Source organism: Lipotes vexillifer, unplaced genomic scaffold, assembly GCF_000442215.2.
Source record: "Lipotes vexillifer unplaced genomic scaffold, Lipotes_vexillifer_v1.1 scaffold37, whole genome shotgun sequence".
Taxonomy (NCBI): domain Eukaryota; kingdom Metazoa; phylum Chordata; class Mammalia; order Artiodactyla; family Lipotidae; genus Lipotes; species Lipotes vexillifer.
In genome coordinates this window covers 2,791,346-2,811,869 of record NW_006791811.1, presented here as the reverse complement: position 1 = coordinate 2,811,869, position 20,524 = coordinate 2,791,346, and the positions used below count along the sequence as shown (strand labels likewise).

The following is a 20,524-nucleotide window of genomic DNA, read 5'->3' as shown; positions in this document are numbered from 1 at the left end:
GGAAAGAGCTGGTAAGCTAGGCTCCCCCTGGCACATGTGTTTGGGAAGAAGAAAAGGTTGCTGAGTGCCTACTATGTGTCAGGCACTGGGCTGAGGGATTCCACACACATTACACTTTAGTTTTCATAACAACGCTACACTGTACTATTACTAACAGTACTGTTACTCAGAGAGCAAGTTGGCCATCTTCACAAAACTAGAACAAGGCAGAAACAGACTGGATGCCAGCTCAGTCCTGCTCCTAAGTCCTTTCCATTACACTCATTTCCACTTATGAAAATGTTAAATTATACCCCAACATATGCACATGCCAAGGCCTCTAAGCTTTTTCCAAACCCCCTTCCCACAATTCATTCAGGTCCCCACTCTGACTCATATTGTTCTACATTCTACACTCTCACTGTCTCTGTTTGCACATCAATTTTAAGAGTTTTTGCTATTTTCTCTTATGCTTAGAGAAGTGGTCCTCAGCTGCAGAGAACTTTGCCCCTCAGGAGACAGCTGGCAATGTCTGGAGACATTTCTGATTGTCAGGACTTTGGGGTGCACTGGCATCTCATGGGTGGAGGCCAAGGATGCTGCTAAATATCCTACAATGCACAGGACAGCACCTCCACAACAAAGAGCTATCTGACCCCAATGTTTCTCAACCCAGTGCCAAGGCTGAGAAACCCTGCCTTGAAGGGATAATGTGGTTTAATAAATGTGCTTTAGTTTCCTCCCCTATAAAATCATGAGCAGTAACTAAGACACCATACAGGAGAAGCTTTAGCACACAGTAAGCATTCAGAGTCCTAATTAGTTAATCTGATTGCACACTTTTTAGAGTAGGAACCACCTTGGTTGGCTCTGCATTCTTCCCACACAAAGCACAGGGTTTTTGTCACGGGCACTCAACAAATGTGAAATAATGTATTCTTTATATTTGAATTTTTGTTTAAAAAACAAATGCCACTATTATTTAAGAAACACAACATTCTCCCATACTCACTCCTTACCAAACAAGAAGTGAATAGTATAATTCATGATTCATTAGAACAGAATATGAAAAGCTACATTGCATCCTGAGTATGTCATAGAATCACCTCCATAGCAAGACTATTAATAAGCCTACTATTAAAATGTTTTGTCTCACTTCAACAGAAAATTTATTAAGAGATCACAATGTATAGATTTAAGGAAATCTCATGCAACAGGCTCAGATTCTTCTGTCTATACCAGGTCAGTTTTGACCGTATCAACTGTCAGGTCTTGAGTTGAATTACTCAGAAACCACCTTAAACTGTAATCACAAGCATGTCAAATAAAAACAGCAAAAGTCAAATCTCAGAATGAGTACGTCAGAACTGGCTGGCATCACATCTCAGGTCCAGATCTTTGAGCTTTTTTTACTTTTCTCAGTTTATGCATGTTAGAGTCGGCACAAAAACCCTATAGTAAATGATTACAAAAAACATTAGGATTAACATTCACTCAAGTGGCCCTACAACAGGATAATCTACAATCATTTTTGCAGAGTTTCTGGAGGTGTAGCCCCAGGGCCCTGAACATCAGAATGAACCCATACACTTATTAGAAGTGCAGATTCCTGGACTCCAGCCACGCCTACTGAATCAAAATTTGAGAGGTTAGGCTTGGAAATCTACATTTTTAATCATTTCTCAAATATTTTTTTTGCATACTAAACTCTGGGAACCTCTTCCAGGAGGGTGAACCCCAGAAAACTGATTTGCCTCATTTGTAAATTTCCAGCATGTGTCTTGCTTCTACAGACTATCAATAATTAATTTAACATAAAACCCATACCCCTACCATAAAAAACAGGGAGAGAATTCTGTTGATGACTTTTGTCCAAATATGCACATCTGAAGTAAGCAGACTGATATTTTATGGGAAATGCTGAAAAAACTGGGAATGAATATAAATAGAATTATCAAGGAAAACAGAGCTCAATTCTGGGCCACACACAGGTCACCATCTACTATGTACCAGATGGGGGATACAGTGATGGTTAGACGGACTAGGTCCCTACCCTTATTTTTTCCTTATTATACATTTAAATTGTTTAATATATACATAAACAAAGAAGTAAAATAATTTCGGAGAGTGGCAATGCCATGAAGACAAAAAAACAAGTTGACAGAGAAAGTCATTGGGAGGAGGGAGGCAGTGGCAGTGGCTGGCTCTATTAGATACAAGGATGAAAAGTGGTTTCCTTGAGCGGGTAACATTTGAGCTGGGACCTGAGGGAGAGAAAGCTAGTCATGAGAGGGTTGAGGGGCAAGTGCTCTAGACAGAAGAAACTATTACTAGAAAGACCCTGAGGTGAGAAAAAGGTTCGCATGAAATTATTATTGAAATTAAATCAGAAATCAGATAATACATACAAAATGTTTCATGACATAGAAAACTATTTTAAAGTATGAAGGATTATTTTTATTAATATGTTAGAATCATTTCAGGGCAGAAGCCAGGATAATGAAGGACCTCAAGTCTAAGTCATACGAAGAATTAATTCAGCAACTGTGGCTACACTGCCTGGAGATGAGGAGACACAAGTATGTGTTTGGGGGAAGAAGGGAGAAGTCTCCTTCAAATATCTGAAGGACTATGTTCTTGTGGAAGAAGATTACATTTATTTTTTTAAATAGCTCCGAGGGAGTGAAAGGAGCTTGAACTGGTAAACATTTTAGGAAGGGAGAATCTTGGCTCAACATGATAATGAACATTCAAAGGGAATTGCAGGCAAATGGAATGACTGGGAGGTAATGAATCCCACACAAGTGGAGGTTATCAAGGATGGGCTGAACAGACGCTGGCAGAGGCATGATTAGGCTCGATGATCTATAAGGACCTATGAAACCCTTTGAAAACACACACACACACACACACACACACACACACACACACACACACACACTCAGTCACAGTGTTCTCTCTCAACAAGTACTATAACCACCAATATGGCCTCTTTACTTCATACTTTACAACCTAGAGGAGGTTTTAAGAGAAACCTGAGAGATACTGAGGAATCCACCATATTCCCAATTCACGTTGTCAACCCAGAATAAAGTACATCTCCATCTCTGCAATAACCAATATATAGTTCCAAAGGGAAAATTAAGAAACAGGATAGACTAACATTCATTTTTAAAATCTGTGGCTAAGATTTAATGGTGGTTTAGCAATAACCATTAAACAATTATTTGGACCTATTAAAATAATTACTCTATTTTAACAAAAATGTGTCTGGATTCCATTAGGTTCCAATAAGTGGCATGCCAATAAATAGCCAAAGCCTTTAGCAAACGGGTATGTGGCCTTTGGTTGGTTCATTTTTTTCATGGGAGCCATAGGCCCAAGAAGATGATTTCCTCATAAAAAACCCTGACAGAGCCTCTCTACTCTTCATCATTTATGCAATCTGTCTAGAAAATAAAGCAAAAAAACAGATACTGAACTACCACTTGACCACCTGGGACCAAAATGATAAACAAATCTAACCTTCCAAGGAGAGACAGACCAAGCTAGACTTGGGAGTAAGGCTAGAAGCAACTTTGAAAAGCTAAATGTTGTTAATGACCTTTATATAAAATATGTTTCCACATCTAGATTTAAGTGGCTTATATGAAGATATACTTCAAGAAGTACTCTCTTAATATCTACATATACTTTTTGTGTATTGAATTAAGTCTACTTCTTAAAAACTACTTGTAAATAAAATTATATTATGACTCTCTTAGGACAGCTTATTAAAAGAAACTTATAAGAATCTTTCCAGAAAAGAAAGGCTACATCTGTATAATTGTACATAAAACTATACCTCATTTTATGAAATCCAGGAACAACAAAAGCCAGGGTTACAAAAAATTAAAATCAAAGATTTAATATTTAATGTAAAGAAAGTATTTATCACAGACTTTTTTGGTATAGAAATCTGTTCCTAGGGCTTAAAAATTTATATGTATGTTTACACTATTTTAGAAATATGCCTATTCCATAAAAGTTAAATATAACCTATAATGTGGACAATCACTTCCTAAATTATTTCTCTTTAGGTTCACGTGTATTTGAGTTCAGGTTTTGCAGTTTATTAAGCTTTAATCCTTCAGGTCTCAGAGTAACAGCAGGACTGGATTAGTGACCCAGAAAACCCAGGTGTTTCTGTTCTTGAGGGGGTGCCACCTAATATCATCTGGGTCGTCTAGAAACCAAACCCTTAACTGGGCACGGAGGATTAATCCTTGAGGTAAATCATTCCAAGTCCCCAAAACATTTATAGCAAGCACTCTCACTTGACTAATGCACAGAAAAGCTGTTGTACCACAAAACAATACATAGGGCTGGTAAAAGAAACCAAGCCTCCTGTCTCAAAGTCCAATGTTATCACCATGGCCATCTTTGCAGTCTCCCCTCAGCTTGAGAGAAGCCAAATTTCTGTATCAACCTCTAAGAGAAGGGCACCCTTTAGAACAATAGTGTTAACAACCTAGTTGGTGAATTTCTTTCCTCTCTGAAGATCTGAGACCTCTTGTGACTTGTTTCCTTTTCTTTTTTTTTCAAGTAACAAGAAATTAGGGCTAATTTTGGATTTTCCAAACATTCTCATCCTTAATTGAGAATGCTTATCTCTTTGTTATCCTCCCTTGCAAGAGTGTACAGTCCACCTCTTAGATCAGTGGACAAAGCTGTGAATCATCTCCCAGATGTGTATTCTACAGGTGGGAAGCACAGGACAATGGAATGGCACTATAAAACCAACAGCATTATACAGAGTTGCTTCTCCAAATTGACAGCGAATCAGAAGTAATTCTCTACCTAAATCAGGGCTTAATTCATAAGCTCACATTAATTCACAAGTTCAATCCAACTTCTCAAAATGCAATAGCACAATCTTCCAACCTGATTATCTTCACCGAAAGTATTTAAAAGCATTTGCTGAGACACCTTTCTTTCTTGTGTCAGACAGGATCAGTGTCAAGTGAACAGCTGGAGTAGACTACATTCTGTCTAATTGCAGGGGGTTGACATTTGAGGAAATAATCATTTCTTACAAGAGAGAAATTTTCCCCTGGAGTGGACATCAAAGGGTACCTCCTGGTAAATAAAGGCTTAAGTATTTGTGTGTGTGTGTGTGTGTGTGTGTGTGTGTGTGTGTGTGTGTGTGTGTGTGTGTACACACACACATATACTTTTGACATTCTGTAGAATCGGAAATATTACAATCTGGATGACTTCTACAATAATTTTAATCAACTAAGAGAAGTTTAGGACTCAAAGAAGTAATTTTTTAAAAATAGAACAAGAGAGAATTTGTAGTGAAAATGCCATCCCATATCACTACCACGCAGGAAAGTGACGGATATTTCCCTTGAAATAATCATGCGGAAACAGTTGGTTTGTTTTGAAGGCATTTATTTCAATAGCTCATTCACTAAAACCCCCTGAGCTTTAGTCCAAAAAGTTAATTTCTATTTTCTTTTGATAATCAGGAGAATCAACACACTTTTCTAAACAATCACTTTTTCATATCATTTTCTGGGAGAAAATATGTTTTAAAAGCATGTTTGGAGTGAATTTGTAAGCAAAAATTTAGTGAAAGGGAAAGAAGAACTTTTCATTCCTCAGCTCAATCTCAGCTCAAGTTTAACTTTTAAGTATTTCCTATCTTGTAAGAGTCGTTGCTGCCATTAGGCCTTTCTTTGAGAGGTGGCCAGTTTTCTCCTAACACTGTTCACTAAATTCATTTAACTCATGCCCTAGGCCAGTAACAAATCTACTTTTCCAGCTGTGATACTTTAATAGCTTAAATTTCTAAAGTAAATAGCATCCTTCGCGCCTTTGAAAACCAGTTCTGGCAGTGATTAAAGTAAAGAAATGAAACATTTAAAGAGCTTCATATCTGCACCATCAGAATGCATGTGTCAGCTATAAGCTCTATAATATATAATGAAGGGAAATGCCCAAATCCCAGAATCCGGTTTAGGCAGAGGGACTACAGATACATTTAAAAAGATGGAGAGTCAATTAACAAGTATATTATTTCATTTTCAATCTGTTATGAGACATGTACGAGTGAGAACAAACAGCATTGCTATTCAGCATTCATGAACCGAAACCACACATAAGCCATGTTCAAGCTCAAGGAACTTACCTTATACACTTGTCCGTATGTTCCATTGCCAACAAGTTCCACCAATTCAAAGATCCCTGCAGGGTCCTGAAAGAAAATAAACAATAAAAAGTCAAAACAATATTCTAGCCGTTGTCTTAATCAAAAGCAAATACGCATTTAAAATAAGCAAATAAATAACAACTTTAGCTTTGGGGGGTCTCTCATATGTTAATATTAAAGAGCATTAAAATTTAATTCAGCTGCGGCTATGAGATGAGTCAAAATCTATTTGTTTCTATTTTACGTTTCTATGAGATGTGTTTAAATCAGACAAAAGGAAACAAGACTTCGTTGAAACAATTTAAAAAAAGAATTAATGCATTTCTCACTGTCAAATGCAAATACACTTGTAGGTACATCGGGCTAAACTGAAAGGCTCACCATCCTGAAGGGGTTCCAATTTTGAAGATCCTTCTGTCTGACATTTCTGAGCTGCTCATTGTGTTGAACACTGGCAGTTCAGAAAGGAGTGCTCCTGTGTTGTGGGGCAATCTTCCCTGCAGAAGTCAACAGTTTCCAAGAGAAAATGGAATCAACCTAACTTCCTCTCTCAGAAAGTATTTCTCTGGATTCATCTCCCCTCTCGACAATGCTGCCTCTGCTAAATACGCTTTTGCGGCCTGGCCTCCAGTTCCTGCAGGACCTGGAGAGTCCTAGGCAGGATCTAGAATGCAAACGAAACTGGAGAACTATGCAAGTTCTTAGCACCGAACAGGTGTCTGCTAACCCCTCAGAGTCAGCTGTGTTAGAGCGCTCAATAAATATCCAATAATCGTGGATATTATTACCGAATTACCATCCCCAAAAGTCGAAAAGAAAAATCAAAGCCTATAAGATTCAACTCAGAGACAGAAAGTGCCTTTGGCCTCCTCTGATTCCTAACTGGACAGAAATGATTTCTTTAAAGGCCTAGCTCGCGAATCCCAAACATCCATGTCCACAGAGGCCAGGCAAGTAACGGAAAAGAGTGAGGGGGCCGCCGGGGCCTGTGACAAACTGAGGAAGTCACGTCCCCTCTGGGGGGGCAGGGGGGCCAGCTGGAACCAATCATTGTCATGTCAACCTATGAGCACAGTCTTGCCAGGTCTGAAGATTTTTTTTGAAGAAAAACTGAACATTTTGTTTCATGTGAGATCTCGTTTTTAAATGTTAGGCACGAACTCACTTTAAAAAAAACTCTGGGGGACAGATGAAAAAAACGTCAGCCTCTGGCCTAAAAAGCATTTCCCCTCTCCAGTCAACAGGTTTACAGAGCACTGCCATATGCTGTGACACTGACTGAGAAGCAGGTGGGGGAAAGCCTGGATTTTAGCTTCAGACAGGCCTGGGCCGAGCCCCAGCTCTGCCTTGTCTGGCGGCGTGATCCCAGATCTCTCCCCTGGGAGAGCAACTCAGTCTCCACGCAGATAAAACGGGGAGGACACCTACCCAGCAGAGCTCTGGGGAAGAGTAAGTGAGGGCCTAGCACCACACCTGCACGTAGTCAGCAAACCTAATATCTGACAGGAATCATTTTTAAGCTGAGGAATCCCACACCTCTAGTAGCATTTAAGGGAGAGGGGCTGCTATTCACAGGGAAGGGGACAAATGAGTTGGAGGTGACAAGTTAGAGCTCTTTAAAGTGACAGTCTTCAGCAAATCAGGCCCAAGAATAGCCCTTTGTGTTGTGTCTTCAAAGATCTCACAGAGAAAACAAATTAAAAAAGAAAAAACTAGGACAAAACAGCAACAGCTGAAGCACTTAGTCACTCACAAAGACTGCAATTAGCATTATCCATTGTTAATAAAGCCAGGAAGGCAAGAAACCCCACTCCAGACTCATGTCCCAACAGATGGAGAAGTCCAGAAGTTCCAGCTATGCCCCACCTGGTCAGGGAGGTGTGGACATCATCCCAGATGGAACCATGAGACAGGAGAACATGGGAAAAGGACCTAGAGCTCTGCAGACCGAGACCCCAGAGCTAAAAGTCACTGCCAAGGCCACCTGGGAGGTGCCTCAAGATGGGAAAGAAAAATCGTGTTTGTTAAACTACCAGGCCGTTAGAGCAGCAGGTTTTATTATGAAAGGGATTAGAAAGAAATGAGGAAAGGTGGGAGAAGTAACCCACAAATGGTGGCAGCTGCTGTTTGTTTCTAAGCTGTGCTTCCCAGTAGTTTGTTTGCGCAGTGGTGTTTCTGCAACAAATTTCAAGAGAGGTCCTACATTTGCTTGAAATATCTCAATTGTGTGTTGTTTTCTTTTTTTAATATTTATTTATTTATCTTTGGCTGCACTGGGTTTCGTTGCTGCACGCGGGCTTTCTGTAGTTGCGGTGAGCGGGGGCTGCTCTTCCTTGCGGTGCACGGGCTTCTCATTGCGGTGGCTTCTCTTGTTGCGGAGCACAGGCTCTAGGCACGCAGGCTTCAGTAGTTGTGGCACACAGGCTCAGCAGTTATGGCTCACGGGCTCTAGAGCACAGGCTCAGCAGTTGTGGCGCGCGGGCTTAGTTGCTCCGCGGCATGTGGGATCTTCCCGGACCAGGGCTTGAACCCATGTTCCCTGCATCGGCAGGCGGATTCTTAACCACTGCGCCACCAAGGAAGCCCCTCAATTGTGTTTTCAACATTCATTTTTCTTGACTAAAAAAATAAATATGAACAAAAGGAAGGAGATGTAGGATGGTGAGTACCAGCTGCCGTAAGGAGCCCGGGAAGCGTTAAGGAGGGTGGCAGGAGAGGGAGGTGCAGAGCGGGACCCACTTCTACACCCAGGGATCGCCCCACCTCACAGACCTCTCCTCAGGGCTGGTCTCAATATGAGCCAGGCAGCCTACTCCCAGGTTCCCTCCTCTCCTCAAATAGTCCATTCATAGGCATATTGGTCCAGCCAGTCGGAGCCAAAAAGGTTCAAAGCCAAGACTTTCATTCCAGCTGCTGGAAGAGAGGCTCTTCCCACTGGACACATCAACGGGCTCAGAAGCAAAAGTCAGAGGGACTACAGAGTTTGATTGGCATCCCGCCTTGGGTAAGCAGCCAAACCGGAAACAGTCGTTAAATTAGGGTGGTTCCCCAGGAAACAGACTCTGAGAATCACCGAGATTTACACAGAGGGTTAACCGGGATGTGCCTCATAATCAACGCCAGTGGGGAGTGACTGAAGAAAGCCTGGACTGAGCGGATGAAGGAAGTCAATGCAATGCAGTGGAACAAAGACTTCATCTGCTCCCACAGGAGCTCTGGAGTGGGGATGACTCTTCAGAATTGCCCTACCTTGAGGCATGGGGGCCTCTGTACCCCACCTCCATTGACTATTCATTGCATGCAGGCTGTCCCCCATCCCCGTCCCAGAGGTTATGATCTTGGGTGAAGGGACACTCTTCAGCCGAGGACAATTCCCAGGTGAGAACCATCGCTAGCCGCCTACACTCCCAGCAGGTGGAAATGAGCACCTCAGCAGTGGACAGAGAATCTGGGTGACACACATGGCATCCACTACAAGCATCCTGGCTAGAAATGAGGACCCACTTGGAACTGGAAGAGAAGTCTCCAAGCATCTACCTTCTACAGTATACTGATAGTAACAAGACAAAACGGCACAATTAGAGTCATGGTGTTTGCAAGGAGGGAAGAGAAGTCTCCAAGCATCTACCTTCTACAGTATACTGATAGTAATAAGACAAAACGGCACAATTAGAGTCATGGTGTTTGCAAGGAGGGGGCTCTCTGAGACCCTAGAAAGCACAAGGCAGAGCTATTGTTCAGGGACACTTGAACTTAGCACTGACTCTAAGCTTCCCTATTCCCTCTCCCCCAATCCAAGTACCTGGACAGCTGGATGTTTGTGAATATTCCCTCACACAAATGCATATAAATGTCAGAGACTTTGGGGAATACTGATATAGCTTGAATGTTGTAAGCATTCAGCTGTGTTCTCCATTCTTGCAGGACTCTAAGGTAATTTCTCCTGGCTCACCAGTGACCTCGATCTCTTGTTTGTAATGGTCTCTTCTCAGCCTGTCCTGGTTGTTCCCTCTGAGGCGCTGACACTGCTGAGCATCGCCACTCTTGGTGAAATCCACCCCCTCCTTTCTCTTCCGTCATCCAGTCTCTCAGAGAGATTTTTCTTTCTCCTGCCCATACCTTAAAGGTTGGCTGAGCCCAAGGTTCCGTGCTCCTGTTGTCCACTAAGTGCTAAGGATTTTATCTCCAGAAGTCCACCATATCCGTCTACTCAACCCTCTTCATACAACAGCCCTCACCATCTCTTGCTGGGACTGTTTATTTCAATCAATTCTCTCCTTTCAACCTATCCTTCACACCAATCTTTCTAAAATAGACATTTCTAAACACAACACACCACGCTTTAAAATCCTACACAAGGTGGTTCAAATTAAAAGTCAAGGTCCTGTCATTCTTAGGCCCAGCTTTCATTCCCAGCTTCATGTTCCCTGACACATCACACTTAGCCATGTCTCTCTGCCTCGGTTCATACTGTCTGCCTGCTGCGATTATTCCTTCTCCTATTCTCTGTGAGGCAAAGCCCATCCTTGAAGGTCCAGTGTGACACCTCCTCTGTGAAGCCTGTCTCAAACTAGTGCCCCTGCCTCTCTGCCCCCATAGCATGTTGTGCATGGCTCCATGATAACCACTCTCACACAGTGAGGTCCCCTCTTCCACTTCTCTCTCTTGATGAATTGCAAATGGCCTGAGAGCAAGAACGGAGCATATTTATCTTAGTGTTTCCAGCCCTTAGCACGGTGTCCAACACACAACTGCTAGACATAACTATTTACTCAATAAGGTTGATGTCCCACAATGCTCCACAATATAAGTAGAGGAAGTCACAAAAAATGGGATCCGAATGTAGAGCCAAAGGTCTAACAAGCTTACGTCATTTCTTTTTCCACCTAGACATAGCTGTCGCAGCCACTGCCCCTTCCTCACTCCCCTGACCCGGCTCCCAACTGCACAAAACTGTCACATACATAAGCTCCTATGGTCTTCCCAGCTCTAAAGAAAATTCTTAAGGGCCATTGTTGTAAGCTGTGCCTGCGGTACGTGGAGAAGACAGGCTGTCAGGATGCGGCCACGTGCGATGCAACAAGGAGAAGACACTGTGCCTAATGATCATGTTCCAAAGACAGGAAGGGTAAGAGAAAAAAATCAGCTTAATCCTCCCTCTCATGTTTGCTTAGAGGCTCGTCGTAAAGCCGGGATGGGCAGCATGGAAGGTTACATACACCAAGGAGAGATGAGCACATCATTGACATTTACCAAAGTCAGGAATCCCTGTTGGCTACACATGCCTTTATTCAGATCTTAACCTTTGCTGGGAGGCTGAGAAGAACATTTAATTCTAAGGTAGAGCAGGTTACATTATTTCATAATGAAATATAACGACACATCAAAAGACATGCTGTTGCATGAAAGAAAATGTAACTTTTCAGCAAGTTACTGATGAAGGCAAATTTGATTAGTCATAATAATAAAAATCACAATAATCACTAACATTTCATGAGCACTTATGTGCTAGGTACTATTCTAAGCACTTTCCATGGATAGATTATTTAATTGTCGCAACTCTATCAAGTGGTTGCTGTCCTTGTCTTTGTTTTACAGAGGAGGAAACGGAGGTTCAGAGAAAGTAAGCACTAAGTCGAGGTCACACCAACAATGGGTGGCTGAGCCAGGATGGGTCAGACTGCAAACCCCAGGCCCTTAACCACTCACCACCCCATCAGCTTCACAGAATCAGAATTCCCAGCCCTTGATTTTCCACTTGCTAGCTCTCCAGCCCTGGGCAAGTTTCAAAACTGCCCTGAGTCTCGGTTTCTCTGTCTCTAAAAAGGGAACAATAGTATGTCCCAGGCAGGGTTACTGTGAACACTGTGAAAGTGTGTAGACTAGCTCAGGGCCTGATACTTAATAGGACTTCAATAAATATTAACCTCTTTCCTTCCTTTTCTTTTTCCCTTTGAAAAAAGAATTCATTTAATACACAAGGTATATGCTGCAGAAAAATTCAGGGTGTCTTTCAAATATTTTCAACTCATAAAGCCAGTAAAAGAACACCGATTGTTTATTAACCAAGATCGCCATGTGCTTAACAAACAGAGTCAGATATTTATGGGCAAACAAGTGTCTCTTTAGAAATCAGCGAGACATTTGGAAAGACGCGTTAACTTTTCGGGGCTCCTGGGATGCTGGAATAAATTCTCTCGTCTATCAGCTGATGAAATTCAGGTGGCATTGGCAGGCTCAAGTCTGACTTCTCAGCAGGGTGGAGTGATTTAAGATCTAGGAGTTAATACTCCCAGTCACTGAGGTATACTTTAATTCTTCCAGGTCCCCTGAATGACACTGGATTTATCAGAATACTAAATAACATCTCTGGACTAAATCCCAAAGACTGGAAAAGCCAAACCTAAATATATAACTAGGATGACGACTTTCTTAGCATCATAAACGATGATACATATCCTTCCCAGCCCTTTCCCCCTTCTCTGAAAAAGAAATCAAGAGAGAAATTGGGAGCTTGTACAGACTCTAGACAACCCTTCTCCCAAACCCCTCTTCTTCAAGACGTGGCCATTCTGTGCCAGATCTTTCACTTGAGGTCACCAGTTCTGCGTCAGGGTGAAATAAACCCTCGCAGAATATGGACGGCTGATACGGCTCCCGGAATGACTGCCTACCCCGCAGATTCCCTACTGACATCTGCTAAAAGACTGTGCTTACTCCAAACTCACGGGGCTTAAAAAGACCAAAATGTTATTTCTCTTAGAACCATATTTAGCAGCTGATTTGTTCGGTTTCAGCGCTAACTGACAAGCATATGCTTACAAAAGCAAAACAGGACAAAGAAAACAGGAACAGTAGGAGAACTTTCCATATTTATCTTGAGCCTTCAGGCTTTTCAACACCATCGTTATTCCAAAGTAAGTAGAGCACTGGGAACCATCGTGCTGACTCAACACAGCACCCCCAATTCTAGTCCGTGCTGCACTCACAGCCAGGCCAGGTCCCTCGAATCATTTTTCACTGACCTTCCCTCCTAACGTGAGGGTCTGAGGAGCGAAAGGTCTTGCCTTGCACAATGGGGTTTATTCAGTCCCTGGGCTCTACCGGCACCCTCCCACGCACCTACTGTCTGGGGTGGAAGCAGGCGGTACACTGGCCCTGCCTCCTGGTGTTTCCAGTCTGATGAAGGAATAGACATAAGCAGATAACTACACATACACAGTCATTAAATTACAATGACAAGCGACATGCAGGGAAAATAAAAGAACAGCCCAGATTTCTCTTCATTAACATACTGCCCAAGCCATGCCTCTCAAATGGGACAGATAATTCAAGTAAAAAATATATACAAAAATAACATAAAGCTAAAACACTGGCTGCTGAATTTTCTCACTTGATCACCTACATAAATTAAGCTCTGCAGAGCTATCAGAGGATTGGTGCAAAAATGTTAGATTTCACGTCGGGATTCTGCTCCTTGCTAGTGTTATCTGACCTCTCATATTCTGATTTCCCCATCTGTAAAATGAGAGAGTCCCGCTTGGCCTGCGGTCTTTGCAAGGCTGTATCCCACACAAGCTGGGCACCTCCCCAATCACATGTCCTTTGGTTGTACTCTGGGAGGAGCGGTGCTATGTGCAGGCTGACTCCAGGATGCCCACTGCCCCTTACGGCTGTGCTTGGCTAGACAGTATTGGCATCCTTTTACCGAGACTAACTAACTCTGGCAGGTTCTGGACATGGTCCCAGCCAAACCTCAAGGGACACGGTCCTCAATGCTGGTAGCCGCTAGCCCTCAGGTCAGGGGGACCGGAGCCTCCCCACTTCCCGTTCGGGTCCCAGTTCCACCGGCTACTCATACTCAGCAGCCAGCGGCAGTGGACCAGCTTCCCCATGCCTGCCACGGCTCACCTGCTCCACTCAGGATGCTGCATCTCCCGCCTGTCCTCAAGAAGCAGCCTCTAGAATGAGATCTGAAACCTGGCTCTTCAGATTAATAGGGGTGAGACCTTAAGCTATAATGGTCCTTATCACCGTCTCTGGGATAGACAATGGCCTAAATGCTTTATATATATTTTCATATTTAATCCTCATAGCGACTGTGGGAAGTAGATATTACTAACCCCAATTTCCAGATGATGAAACAAAAGCTTCAAGGAATTAACTTGCTCAAGGTTAAATAGTATGTGGTAGAAACAGCAGCCAAGGCCAGACTGCAAAGTGAGGAAAAACATATATCCCATGAGGATTGTTCGGAGGATCAGAAACAACATATACAAAGCATTTAGCTTTATGCACAGTAGTGCTTAACGAAAAAAGCTACTGCTATTATTGCCCTTGCTGCTGGTATCATTAAAAGTTGCCCAAGATGACAGCATTGTCAGTAGTAGAGGCAGAATTCAAATCCAGATATTTTTAATCCAAGCCCATCACTATTTCTCACTTCTCTACAAATGGCCAATGCTGAAATTAACTTGGGGCTGTGGGGTTGATGAAGGCCTTGCAGTTTAACCATTGAGCCAGAGAAGGGCTAGTAACCTCAAACCAGGCAGAGGCAACCAGGCAAGTGGCTGGGGACCCGGAAGTAAAATGTACCACAGCTGCTCGATGCCCCTCCTTCCCCTCAGAGCCTGGAGTCCCAGACACGGAGACCAAGTGGGCGCTGAGATTTCCATCCAAAGCTTCCGTTTCTTTTCTTCTTACTTTGCCATCAGCTAGGATGAACACTGAGTACTTTAAGTTAACCAATCAATTGCCAGTGAGAAGCAGTAAACCATAGTAGTTAAGACCATAGACTACAGCCAGAAAGCCTAACTCTGGTCCCAGCTTTCCCCTTTACTAGCTGTGACCTTGAACAGATTATTTAATCTCTCTGTGCCTCAGTTTCCTCAACTGTAAAAGAGTGATAATAGTAGTAGTTACTTCCAAGGATTACTACAACATAATTAATATATAGAAAACATTTAAAGCAATGTCTGGCATAATGTAAGTACTCAAAAGTGTTTGTTAATAATTCCTTATCGTAGAATGCAAATGCTAAGAAGGAAAGACATACTGGTTTGGTTCACTGCCGTGCCCCCACTACTCAGATCAATGACTGGGACATTATAGACCTAATAAATATAGACTTAATATAAATATATAATATAGACCTAATAAATTATAGACTTAATAAATAGCTGCTGGATGAATCATGTCCCCACTGGTGTCACCAGTTCCACCACCAAAAGCCACCTTATGATAAGATCTCTGACATCTGGAGCAGGGATTTCTGAGATTGTATCAGTAAAATCCCTCTCCTCATTTTTTAACAGGAGAGCAAAGTGAGGCGCAGGCAAGTCCTATATACTCATAAAATCATAGGTTTTTCCAACAAGAAGAGTTTAGGTGGCGTGTCCAAGGTCTCAACTAGTTAGTAGCAGATTAAGTTCAAGACCCCAAGTCCTTTGACTTTTAGTCTTTCTCTGTGTTCAGTAAAATCCTTTGATAAACCAAAGTAATCACTCACTGTCTTTCAAACAGTGGACCTAGAAGGGAAGAGAACAGGAACTGGCGCTGGGGGGGGGGGGGGGGGGGGGGGGGGGGGGGGGCGGGGGGGGGGGGAATGTAGGCACCAGTATTCAGGTGTAAATTCCAGGTACTTGTGTTGAGAAGTGAATTTATTTCACACCCAGAAACGATGTAACAAGATTTATCACACATCGCCAAGTTGATATCATTGAAACAATGAATTTACTAGGTCACAAGTACATATCAGCATAGATGAATGGGATTTTTCAAAATATACTTTTCTCAGTTCACAGACCCTGGATATTCACACTCATATTTAGCTTAGTTCCAAATTACAGTTGTCCCTTGAACGATGCAGGGGTTAGGGGTGCTGAAAATCTTCATATGACTTTACAGTTGGCCCTGTGTAGCCACAGTTCTGCATCCATGGATTCAACCAGCCACGGATGGTGTAGTACTGCAGTAGGTATTTATTGAAAAGAATCTGCTTATAAGTGGACCTGTACAGTTAAAACCCAGGCTGTTCAAGGATCAACTGTATTTCCTTACAAGAGAAAACAAAGAATTCTACATAATTGTTGATGGTTGTTTGCTGGCTTATATCGGAAAAATGGGCGTGCATAATTAGGAACATAAAATTAAAAAGAGGACTTCCCTGGTGGCACAGTGGTTAAGAATCCGCCTGCCAGTGCAGGGGACACAGGTTCGAGCCCTGGTCCGGGAAGATCGCACATGCCGCGGAGCAACTCAGTCCGTGCACCACAACTACTGAGCCTGCACTCTAGAGCCTCCGCGCCACAACTACTGAGCCCACGTGCCACAACTACTGAAGCCCGTGTGCCTAGAGGCCGTGCTCCGCAACAAGAGAAGCCACCGCAATGAGAAGCCCACGCACCACAACAAAGAGTAGCCCCCGCTCGCTGCAACTAGAGAAAGCCCACGCGCAGCAACCAAGACCCAACGCAGCCAAAAATAAATAAATAAATAAATTTTTAAAAAAATTAAAGAGAGCTGAGAAAGGCTTATAATGTAACTTGGAAATTTATTCTGATTTGGGTACTGTAATCCTTTGTCAATTCTTGGGATTCCCAGCCAGCCCGTCTCACCCTTCCTGACCTGGAGTCCCTGAGCTGTGGCCACAAACCTGCCTGTGCACATGTGGAACAAACAGAACCCACCACTCTCTTCAGGGACAATTTCCAACACAACTGCAGTCAGGGAAAGGCACATAACTCCATGAAGCAGCCAGAGAGAATTCTCCGGGATACTAGGTCACATGGCAGATTTTGGACAAGGAAGGGATCTCCAACTTCCAGGACTTGCCTCAACTCTCCCACAGTCTGCTCCAGCTCGAACATTTAAGTTGCTTTAAAGGTCAATATGTACACAAAGGCCTCCCACCCCGGCCCCTTCCCTCCCACCATCTGGTTGTCTCAGAGATTATACAGCTGTTTGGGGAAATGTATCATACAGTTTACAGATATGCAAAGATGGGCTCTCTCTAGGCCTGTCAGGACAAGGTAACTTTCCAGCATTTCCAGCAACACGAGGTCAAAATGATGGGAACCAGACTAGCAAAGATTTTGGCACTTTGCCTTTTCAAAGATGCTTAGATGAAGAAAAAAGAGAGCAATTGCAGCAGATGGACTTTAAAGACAAGAACTGATTACCTAAATAATTAAGTAAGAAAGATTAGGAAAGCATCCAAGGTTCCAATTTGGAAAAAGGAGCCTTAAGCCTTCCCCCAAAGGTACTCATTTACCGCCTGCTTCCAACAGACCAACAGCACACATTTGCTTGAAAGCATTTTCAGCCTTTCTCCCCACACCTATAAGCAACCATGTAGTGGACAACAGGCCCTCTCTGTGGGATGAGGAGGTTAGTATTGGCTGGCTGGATCCCCTATGACTCTCACTTCCAGAGAGGGGCAGCATGGCTAAGAGCCATGGAGAAACAGCCAAGAGCCCATCAACATCAGCCTCGGGCAGGGGCCTGTCATCTGGAAGACAGCAGTGTGAGCCCATCCCAGTGCATCACTTGGTGTCGCCACTAATGGCACAGATGGCTGGTTAACAACAACCCTTATACAGATTGTTTTTGACAAGGCTTCACTGGCATCTGGTCTAATTTTTTTCTTCAAGGCTTTTGTCCCTATGACTAGGCTAGCACTAAGGATATACAAGTTTGTTTGTTTTACAGGGTAGATACTTTTTTGAATGGGGCCTTTAGACCATCTTTTCAAGGGTCTAAATAGTTTTGCAAATCCAAGAAGCTCAAACTAAACTTCTCTGTGTCCCTCCAGACTTCCAAAGGCGATGAATTTCCATTGTCAAAGCGGTTTGGGAACACCAAGTTTAAAAGGTTAGCAATTTAGCTCTTTCTTTATTGCAGGGCCTCTCAGAGCCTTTAATGTATTAATATGCCCTGGAAATCTCCAAGAGAGGGCCAAGCTTTCCACATTCCCAAACCTGTCTGGCTGTAAAACACTTTTTAAGGGACCCTTGTGTCTCTCTAAGCACTGGTGTTCTGTGGAGCACAGGTTAGAAAATGATAGGGTACACAGCAATCTTTCCCTTCTCATTCATGCTTAAGCAAAGCTTCCATCTTAAGTTATTAGAGCAGGAACTGCCCAGTGCCACCCAATGTCCATTCTCCCTTTGGTCCTTAGTAACAAAAACTCCCAATTTTATTTGGGAGACAAAGCACCCAGATCAAAAACTACATGCCCTAGCTTCCTTGAAGCTAGGGGTGAATATGTGACTAAGTTCTGGTCAGTGATGAGTAAGCAGAATTATTGTGTGGGACTTTCAGAAGTGTTGCTCAAATGGAGCTGACTTAGCTGAGAGAAGCACTCTTTTGTCCTCCAACCTCCTTCCAGCTCCCTGGAATGTAGATGTGATGGCTGGAGCCCTGCAGCCATTTCTGACCCTGAGGTGAATTTACAAATGGAAGCCTCACGCTAGGTTGTTATGGCAGAACAATAAAATGATTCTAAGTCTCTGATGGCCATGGAACTACCATACCACCACTGAACTGCCTATATCTGGACTTCTTTAAAATGAGAGAGAAATAAACTTATATCTTCCTAAACTCTCTAATATTTAGGGTTTTCTGTCCAATACAGCTGAATTCGAATTCATTTACTTTGAAGTTTACTGTTCAGATATTTTTATTTATTTGTGTTAAACTAACAGTCCTTCTTTAAAGTACTCTTCTTCATCAGCCTTTGCTTTGGTAGAGGTTGCAGATATTATAGTTGTTCAACAGATATGCCTCTTCTCCTTCCACTGGCACATTACAGGATGGCACTTCCTCACCCCTCTTTAAGTTGGGTGTGGCCACATGATTTGCTTTGGCCAACGCAATGTGAGTGTAAGTGATGTACAACTTTCAGAGGGAATATTTGACTGTTAGTGTGAAATATTTTGGTAACTATGGAAGCATATGTGGACATGAAGCCTCCTCTAGTCTGTATCCTTGGGTAGCTGATGAACAGAGTCTCTCCCGATGGGCTCTGGACACGTGGCATGGTCAAGAAATAAACTTTAGTTGTATTAAGTCTCTAAGATTATTTGTTATCACAGCACGTCTTAGCCTGTTCTGACTGACAGAAATGACCCAAAGACGGTGATAATAATAATCTCACTGTATAACGTTTTACGATTTCTGAAACAATATTTCAGAAGAATCACTTTTTACTAGGTATCTCCTATACCACAGACATTGTACAGAGCATTTTGCAAAAATTATTTTATTTGATCTCTGCATTGATCCTGTAAGGTAGATTGTTCACAAGAGAGAAAACTGAGGCTAAGAGAGTAACCTACGTAAGATCAATGTCCAATGCCAAAACACACATTCTCCCCACTGTCTCCAACCTGCAACATCTGAAGGCATCCCTGGAAACAATGAAAACCCTTACAAAGCTGACTGGTGACACAGGAATCCTTGGAACCTTTTGTTACTAAGGAGGGTGGGGGAAAACGAATTGAAAAATGGAGTTTGCGCTCTCGTGGCTGACCACATCCAGGGCATGCTGGGGCTTGTAGTCCTAGTACCACACTGAGAACAGCAGCACTACAAGTCCTCTGATGCTCATTTGAGTGCCTTTAAACTCAAAACGTGCTTTTTGAGCCACTGTCAAGGTAACCTAGCAGCTGAGAATAACTAATTGGGCAACATTCTCTGACTGCTGGCATGAACAGTTATAATCTCAGCATCACCGTGGCAACCTGACTGGTTATTCACACAAAGAAAAACCGGTCTCCATTCAGACCAGGATTGCATTTTTATCTATATTCCACTTTTCCCATTACAAGTTGCTACCGAAGGAACAATGCTTCTTTTAAGAAAAATGTTTATTACTGGTCTGTGGAAAAACAGCCATTTTCATAGCCTAGAAAAATTTGGAAAGGGGGGAAAAGTAATATATCCTTTATTGCCACCGGCAAAGAGATTTTATTAAGATGGCTCTATACAAACAATAGTAAAGGCCACGGTGGAGTAACTGACCTGTAACTGGCCACAGAATTCTATGGAGATATCAACAGCACATTATGGGCAGTGGATTACTAACAACTAGATCACATTAAATTGACCAGGGCCCATCTCCTGGGTACGTACAATGTCCTATTGTAGACCCCTCCCCCAAACCCCAGTGGCTCCCCTGGCCTATTCTATTTCACCATCCAACCCCAGGCTGTATCTTTAAAGCACAGGCAGCCTGTTTCCATGCATCAGCTACAGCCAACTGCTCACCAGGCCCAGAAGATGCTCTTACGTTCTGTGTCCTTGTTCTTGCTGTCAAGAAAGTCCTTTGTTCCCATTTCTGTCAAAGTC

At 42.8% G+C, this 20,524-nt stretch overlaps 1 protein-coding gene across 8 annotated transcripts in view; it reads right to left on the bottom strand.

The window, feature by feature from the left end:
• TNIK (TRAF2 and NCK interacting kinase) overlaps positions 1-20,524 on the bottom strand; it is a 414,613-nt gene that overhangs the window by 315,253 nt on the left and 78,836 nt on the right. For all 8 annotated transcript variants that reach the window (XM_007464722.1, XM_007464716.1, XM_007464717.1 and 5 more), the window contains exon 2: positions 6,155-6,220. In XM_007464722.1, the coding sequence (XP_007464784.1) occupies positions 6,155-6,220 (66 nt within the window). The remainder of the gene's footprint in view (positions 1-6,154; positions 6,221-20,524) is intronic.